The 8,778-nt window shown below is 40.4% G+C and overlaps 1 protein-coding gene and 1 long non-coding RNA gene across 3 annotated transcripts in view; one reads left to right on the plus strand and one right to left on the minus strand.

The window, feature by feature from the left end:
* Positions 1-433: 433 nt before the first annotated feature.
* Positions 434-8,263, minus strand: LOC144515322 (rab5 GDP/GTP exchange factor-like). 2 transcript variants are annotated; one of them, XM_078246058.1, is made up of 8 exons: positions 8,091-8,263; positions 7,772-7,941; positions 7,248-7,423; positions 5,722-5,803; positions 5,475-5,607; positions 5,242-5,333; positions 4,860-5,116; positions 434-3,286 (listed from the first exon to the last, which is right to left on the minus strand). In XM_078246058.1, exons 1-8 carry the CDS (start codon positions 8,261-8,263, stop codon positions 2,855-2,857), a joined length of 1,515 nt encoding a protein of 504 aa, XP_078102184.1. In that variant the 3' UTR covers positions 434-2,854. The 2 variants fall into 2 exon arrangements, with proteins under 2 accessions (XP_078102184.1, XP_078102185.1); XM_078246059.1 differs by having other exon boundaries at positions 8,087-8,193.
* LOC144515324 (uncharacterized) overlaps positions 5,594-8,778 on the plus strand; it is a 4,711-nt gene continuing 1,526 nt past the window's right edge. Inside the window, exons 1-3 of the long non-coding RNA XR_013501735.1 lie at positions 5,594-5,668; positions 7,941-8,018; positions 8,157-8,778. The exon at positions 8,157-8,778 is cut by the window's right edge and continues 1,526 nt beyond it. This is a non-coding gene — a long non-coding RNA (uncharacterized LOC144515324). The remainder of the gene's footprint in view (positions 5,669-7,940; positions 8,019-8,156) is intronic.

Raw genomic sequence — 8,778 nt, forward strand, 5'->3', positions numbered from 1 at the left:
CACAGCCAAGGGGCCCTTGAGCAAGGCACCAAACCGCCAACCCGCCTCCCCCCAAGCGTGGTGCCTGTCAAGGGCAGCCCCCTCACTCTGACAACTCACCATTAGTGCATGTATAGGTCCTAGGCGTGTGTACATTTCGGGCCTGTTTGTATTGTAATAACTAACAACAGAGTGAAAAAAACTGTAATTTCCCCTTGTGGTCTGAATAAAGTCTTTTTTACATTTAAGTTGAACAAAATCTCACCACAGACAGCTAGAAGTATAGAGGACAGAAATAAATTCACACTAAAAAGTCACTTTGATTGGTCTTACTCAGACATACTCTAAATACTGTCAAATATATTGTATACAGCTTCATAATGTATTTTCTAACTGTTTTTATTATTTTAAATAGTCCATCTGTTTTCTTCCTCTTTGCTGTAAGATTAAAATGTTTCACTGTATTTAGGCTTTTATTATTAACTATACAGCAAATCTGAGATTACTTAATACATTTACAAACGTTTAGTCTGCAAGAGCCTATTGACCATTTCCAAAATGAAAATAATATGAGTATACACTGGCAGAAAAGGTTCATGAATTGCAGAATGTTACATTTTGTTAAACTTTTACAATTACTTTTTTTTTCATTACTCCACCATGATACAGAACTGTATAAATAGTAGCCATATAATTATCAGTGTGCCAACTCCTTATTTATTCCTAGCTTGCAAAATCACAAGTCATGTGAAACTACATGATGAACAGGAACTGCACCCGAGTGCACATGCATTTTAAATTTGTATTCATCATCATCAGCATCACACACCCATAGAGGCAAATAAACCAATACTGCCCCAATAAGTTACATTTAAATAAAAGACAGTATTGCGTTACTTTCTCCCATGTGATACAATAACAAACCTATTAGATTACAAAGATGTTTTAAACTTCCTTAAAATACCTGATAAATGGCTTGTGCATACAGTGCAATATTAAGTTATTCAAGCTATTGTTTAGGTTTGCATTAAAAGTCCTTTCTCAAACTAATATTGGACAGCAACTGCACAATAACTATACGTGCTGCTAATAGGAATAAAAAAAAGATTCAATTCTAGCAACACAAGGAAATCTTAGCTCATGAGCAAAGGAAAACAAACAACTCTCCCAAACATTTCTGCCACTCTGTACATGACTGCCAAATACAAAGACATTGTTAAACAACACGGTTTTTACCAATTATCCTTTTAACTGAATGTAGCCATTACTTCCTTCATGAAATGTACTTTTAAATTAAGAGATTTAAAATCAAACGGAAAAGTGCTTCAAAATAAATAAAGTTGGTTATGTGAATTTTTCTGCACTAGTAAAGCAACCGGCCTTAGGAGCTCATTGTGATACAGGAAACAGCATCATCTTTGACTTCTTACCGACTTAATACAACAGCTCCAACGGAGTATAAAACCCCAAACAAATCACCTAAAAACTGATTGTTTTTTATGGGACACCCTCTAGAAAATATAAATGAATAGATGAAGATTTTACGATTCAATCATTAGAAATCATGTAACATGTCTTCAAGCAATGTTCTTTTAACCAGAGTACTACTGTAAATATTACAGGATTAATATCTCCTATTGCATCCAAAATAATTGATACCTGCCACTCTATAGAAAAATAAAATCACTTCTGTACATCCAGCTTATGGCTGGAGAGTGAGGTCTGCCATGAAAATAAGACCACAATATCCATACACACTACTTTATGATTTACCGACATTAACGGAACATGACCATGCAACACCCGTTACATTCACACACACACACACACACACACACACACACACACACACACACACACACACACACAACTGTCACACACGCACATCTCTCTGGATATTTCTCTGCAAGACAGGGAAATACACAGTCAACACAGCACAAATAACGAGCATGAGCTGGAGGGTTATTTTACTGAGGGGAAGTTACGTTTTGCATTATACAGATTTCTTCATTTCCTTTGCCAATAACATATTTGACTGGAAATTCCCTATTAGGGGTTACTTGGGCTTTGTATGTCCATTTGAGCCTCCACTGGTCAATTTACCTAGGGACATCACAATATAATAACAAAAACCTTCTCCGAAAGCCACGAATAATGACAGAAACAGGTTTAAAAATCACATCCAACAATTTATACCGTCTGCTTAAATGTAACTACAAGGTTGACCAACAGATGTGTCTCCTGGATGCCAATCTGTGAAAGGTTTCCCTGCACATCTCACTTGAAAGGAGAAAGCACCAGTCAGAGCACGCTGGGGTTATATTTCCCCTTTAGCCTGGGAACACCAAAGGACATGACTGGGTCAAGGATGCCAGTATAAATCTGCTTATCCTGAAACTGAAATAGAAGCAAAACATCAGGGCTTTACCACAAATGCTGCACCGGAACTTTTGCAACCAGGGCAAAAATACTTAAAGTGGAAGTGGTCGCGGGGACTCTCTCTGAGACATTTTGGGAAATGATGATTTGCTTTTTGTTACCTTTTGACAGAGCCAGGCTAGGCGTTTCCCTTCTGTTTCAAGCTAAGCATCACATTTACTGTACAGACATGAGAGACGCCAGTGATCTTCTCATCTAACTCTCTGCCAGACTATTCTAATGTAATAGTTGCGTTACTGTTCAGTATCATTTCAGGGCCTCTTGGACTATGGATGGATGAATGGAATAAAGATGGCCGGAGTGGAAAGAGGGTCCACATCAGATGGGTCCTTTATGTGCATACGGACAGCAACGTTTAACACCAGGGAAAAGTGGAAAGGTGAAGTAAAGTCTCCAGAGGACTTTTTTATTTTTATTGTTTTTGGAGCAGAGCACATCAGCCAGCAAACACTTGCGGTAGCAGTGGTGGGGGCAGGTGCTCATTCTCAACATTATCAGAGTCGATTGCTGATGATGCTGCAGAAGTTGTCCCACTAGCCGTGGTTGCAGTGGGGTTTTGTGTCTCTGCTGGAAAGCTCTCCAGAACGCTCTGCACCTTCTGCTCCACTTCGTCTGTCCAGTCGATGAGGTCGCTCTCCAACTGGCGAGCCTTCTCCATGACCCTCTCCTGCCTTTCCCCGAGCCCTGTTAGCACGTCGAGCCGTTTGTGGACCTGACTGAGCGCAGCGCTGCCTGGGGAGCAGGAAGAAGCTCCAGTGGACTGTGGCCAGTGGGGGGATGCCTGGCCCGACATGTACAGGTCAAACTCCTCAGAGCTCAGGTTCAGAGACTGGCCATCCAGCTTCTCAATGAAGGCCACCGCACAGCACTGGGGAGAGGGGATGTGGCGGGTCAGTACAAGAAAATCTCACATGGATATCATCAGTGTGTGATAACGGATTCTCTGAGATTAAAAAAGTAACTTTTTTCGGCATTTGGTTTTTATTGGACAGTTGACGCGTGTCTCACGCAATCAGATCTTATTTTAGACCTTTTAATGTGAATAGGTTTGTTACATTTACACTGACAAAAATATATGAAAATGAAAGCAGTTGTTGACCAATCACAAGACAGACGACACCAGAAGAACATCAGACCAGAAAAGGAAATATTTTAAAACTTTTAAAAATGTATTCAAATGTGAAACACTAGTGGATTAAGGCCCCATAGAACCCTAACGCTGTGTCCGGCCAGGGACCTTTGTTGCTCGTTATTCCCCATCTCTTTATTGTGTCTCTCATATAATTGGTTATAAAGTATCAGTGGGTTAGGGCAATGGAAAAAAATAATTAAGCAATAGCATTTGCAGTATCTCACAAAAGTGAGTACACCCTTCACATTTTAGTAAATATTTCATTATATATCTTTTAATGGGACAACACTGAAGAAATATGGGCAGGCAGATTTTTATTTTTAAAGGCCAGTTATTTCATGGATCCAGGATACTATGCATCCTGATAAAGTTCCCCTGGCCTTGGCTATTTTAATTCCAAAGGCCAAGGGAACTTTATCAGGATGCATAGTATCCTGGATCCATGAAATAACTGGCCTTTAAAAATAAAAATCTGCCTGCCTCTATGGGAATTTAACATAGGGGTGTTGCCAGCGGTTTAGACATTAATGGCTGTGTGTTGAGTTATTTTGAGGGGACAGCACATTTACACTGTTATACAAGCTGTACACTTAATACTTCACATTGTAGCAAAGTGTAATTTCTTCAGTGTTGTCCCATTAAAAGATATGATTAAATATTTACTAAAATGTGAGGGGTGTACTCACTTTTGTGAGATACTATACATGTATTTAATTTTAAACCACCTGTAACTTCTTTATCTCAATCTGTCTTTCCCACTTTGCTACCAGAGTGAACAACAGCACAGTGAAGCAAGGTTTTCAAAATTTCAAAATAAAGCCACAAGACATGTTACACAAAATGTTAACATGTCTACATTGCATCACGGTTTATTGAGACTGCTGTTTGACTCAGCTGCTTCAAACGTGGATTTCTAGAAGAGCTGGACTGATACAAAAATCGGACATCTGGCTTATGTTATTTACACTAAGTTGCCAGTTTAATAGGTAGCCCTAGCTAAAACTAGTGCAGTCTTAATAAAATTTGAGGTTATAATTGTTTTTTGTTGAAACTATTTCGAGAGGTGTTGATTCAAGGTTATGATCATTTTGGAGTATGTAGTTTGCGGTGCTGTTGAACTGTATTGAATGATAAAGAGAGGTGTTTCTGTCACTTCCGCATTGGCTTCATTTTTCAGCACCGGTGGTAGGCGCTTGATAACACCACACAATTGGACAGACCCATAGCTTCTTCAAAAAAATGTGGAAACGGAGACTTAGGGTCACACACAATAAACCACATAGATACAAGCATGTACTCATTTCCTCACCAGATTAGTGAAGTAGTAACCATCCTCTCCAGTCATGAGTCTGCTGGGGTTGCTGAAGCGGGTGATGTACTGGATGTTGGACTGCAGTCGCGGAGGGTTTGCTTTCAGCACAATGTAGATGAGCGTGGGGAGGAAGTCATCCGCAGACGCAGCCTCTTTCTTGCTGATTTTGATGGCGTTGAAGATGTGCTTGCTGCAACGGGTGATGCATGCCAGCTTCTCCTTGGGCACACACTTTGAATCCATCTCAATCACATCTGAAATGACGCCGACATTTGAGAAGATAACAAAATGGTTTCATCTGAAAATCTTGCTGGATTGCTACTGCCAAGATAACGAGGTGATGTCCTACCATGGCCTTCTGAAAAATAATGAGACTTACCCGTGATGGCTTTGACTACGCTGTCTGACACCTCAGCAATCTCCTCGTCTACAGGAACACACAGCATCTCAATGGTGACCCAATGCAAGGCTCTGTAACACATCACAATAAAGACTTTGAGTTGCGGTCATTTCGCCCGCAAATGTGTTTTCTAGTGCTCAAAGGGAATGCAGAGAAATGAATGATTATCTGAAAAGCAAATTTAAGCATCATTACAACTTTTGTTTGCTAACCTGATTCTCTTCTGAATGGCCAGGTCTTTCCTCTCGTCGTCTGTGGTCTCAGGACAGAAGACATCCTTATAGAGACGAGTCATCATGTACTTCTCTACCTCATCCATAACACTCTCTACATGATCTGATGAACCTAGGAACCGAAGCACAACGATCAAAGATATACCGAGCAAAGACATTTTACACTGAATAATGTAAGTGATATTCACTGTTTATATTCTTCTTAAGTGTAAGAGTTAAGCAGTACCCTTGAACTGGGTGTGGAGGCGGTCTGAGAGGTTCTGGTAGAAGTCCTGCACACACTCTGACAGCTCATCAGCACCCATGTCCTGAACAAGGAATGGGAATAAACAGATCAGATTTGAATTTTTTAGCTTAAAAATACATTCATGGTACAGGAACAGATGTCAAAATCAAGCCCAAATTTGACAGAGTCATATAACGTGCATCATTTTAATTTTGATAATGTTATCTGTTTAAATGTGGCAGTTACTGGGCAATTTTAAATGGAGAAATAGTTAATGTCGATATCAAACTGGATATCTAAAAAACAGTGTTGCTTGGGACAACACTGTGTGACAGTCATCATCTCAATCGGAAGCAATCAAGAGTTCACTAGCTGTTTTAGGTTTAAGGACAATGTCATGTAAAAATAATAAACGTTTCCATTTGAGTTGAAGCAATACAAGCTCATTTCATTCAGAGATTACGACGTTAAAACAGAGAAGTCTTTAGTAAATAAATAAGGACAGGTGGTAAAGATAAACACTGGTGAAAGTAGACACATGGTGCAATCACAATGACTTGAAAACTATCAGCATTGCTATGCTATCATATTGTATGCAGCGTTTTCTTTGCGGGGTGCAAATGTTCGACCAAAACAAGTTCCTTTCCGAGACCATTTTAAAGAGCCATGCTCACTGTGTCCGGAGCTTAGCGCCGCCCAAGACGATTCTGATTGGTTTAAAGAATTGCTAACAACCCCTCACCGTTTTTTCTCTTATCCAGGAGTGTATGCTCCTGTTGCCAGACCTTCCTCCGCAGCGCTGTGGAGATAGGTCTGGCAATGCGAGACTATACAGCGCTGTGGATCGTCACAATCGTCTTGGGCGGCTCTAAGCTCCGGACACAGCGAGCATGGCTCTTTAAAATGGTCTCGGAAAGGAACTTGTTTTGGTCGAACATTTGCACCCCGCAAAGAAAACGCTGCACACAATATTAAATAAAGTTAACTGTTCACACAATACAGGAATGTGAGCTATATGAATTCATTGGATACATGGTTAAATGTAATTTGCTCTTACCAGTGTATTGCCATGTGAATTTTGTTCATAGCAAATCCCCACCAATCGGTCCCAAAACGTCCCAGTTAGAGAGTAAATGCCGTAAACATATTCTTTGTAAATCTTTACAATCATTCCCGGAACAAACCAAGCAGGCCTGCCTTGTTGCACGATCCAAATTTTCCTTAAAACTAAAGCCATTTTCAGTGTGTAACGTTGCTCAGAGGTTCCGGTTAATGTTGCTTGATGCAACCAGAGTTTAACGTTAACACAAAGAAAGTGAAAAGTGGGGGACTTCCGGCGGTGCCGGAACTATCCTGTACCCGAGCCGTTGTCGATCCAGACTATTGCTGTATGACTTTGAGTAATAATATAGAAGCAAAAGTAATTTGTTAACAGGCTGTTCAGATTTGCATAACTATTCATTCATAGGAATAAAATGGTTCCTACAAACACACAAAAACATGATCAATTATCCACTTCAGCTCACCCGCTTATAGACCATGCTCTCAGTGAAGGCCCGGCACTGTTTGAAGATCTCTCTGCCAGACTTCAGCGGCTTGAGAAAATCAATGAACTCCCGCGTTGCATAGTCACTGCCCACAGAAGAATGCCGGCTTGTAGAGGAGCTGGGGCTTGGGCTGGAGTGAGCGTCAAAAGGAGTATCTGGGGGAAGACATATAATATTACTCTAATCAAAGCTATATATATAAAAAAGTATGTACTAAGTATTTTCTCCTGATATCCCTTACAACATGTGGTAGTTGCACCACATGCTGCACTCTATACAGTTTGTATTTAGGTTACTCAGCTCATCAGAACCAATTCCACAAAAATGCAGGCAGAGAGAAAGTTCAATCAAAGCAAGCCTAACTTGCTAAATGAGTATAAATATCACCATAACTTGATAACAATACAGTAATTGTTTGAATCAAGAACAATGAAAACTTTAAAAATAAAGGTTTGATAAATGACTAGCATCTCTTGCAGTTGAGCATGTGCAATAGTATGTACCTTTTTTGGGGGGCGTTTTTGTGGAAGGAGTAAAAAACTTTGTAACTGTATTGACTTTGCTGGACTTTTCCTTAGTTTTTCTTTCTTCAAACTTGCTGAAGGGTGTGATGGTAGGCTGTGATTGGGCCTTCTGGTGTTTGCTATATGCTTCCTCTTCCTCTCTCTGCAGCCTGGGGTAAAGTGAGTACAACTGTAATAGCTGTCAGATGGACAGGCGGACAAAAGAGCAAGCCAACAAAATGAAGAGGTAAAGGAATAATTGACAGAGTATTTGCCTTTGAGGAATAATTGTACACAGGACACACAGATGCATACAAACCTCTCAGCAAGTGCCCAGTCTTCCTGAATCTGTTTTTGCTTTTCTCTTTGATTTTCCTCTCGCCAGCACTTTGAGCACAGGCCCTGCCAGCCAGTGTTGCCATAAAAACCACATCCTTTTTTGCAAAGCAGCTCTGATTGGTCCAGATGGATCCCACGGCGCTGGCTCGTCATCCTTCCCCAAAGTTAGAAACACTGCTGGGGGAACCCGAAGACAGAAAACTTGAACAACCAAAACAGTGACTACGAACAGCAATGCAGTGGCCAAAACGGTGCATTATCGTGTGTAAAAAAAAGACAGTTCCCGTTGCCCATTACACTTGCCATTCAAGATTACAGAACAACTTTCTACAGCATTGACTCAAGTCCAGGATCTCACCACACGTCGTTTATCAAACACCTGCTACAGTAGTTTATTCTAGCACTGACCAAAATGTATAAGTTAATCAAGGCCCTGACGGCTCTATTGTATGTTGCCAGATACCCCATATGTCATTTCTTTTTTAGGGGCTCTTGAAAGCTTTGACCTAGCTATTTACTTGTTAGCATTAGCTAATAGCTGGCACCTTTCTCTCGCAGTACTAAACTGACAGAGTAGCTAGCTCTAAAACAGAATATCCTCTTAAAACAGCGCTTTCTCTTATTAACATATCATTCTAAACGATTGTTGTAACCTTAGACAAGTATGT

The sequence above is a fragment of the Sander vitreus genome, chromosome 3 (assembly GCF_031162955.1).
Source record: "Sander vitreus isolate 19-12246 chromosome 3, sanVit1, whole genome shotgun sequence".
NCBI classification, from domain to species: Eukaryota; Metazoa; Chordata; class Actinopteri; order Perciformes; family Percidae; genus Sander; species Sander vitreus.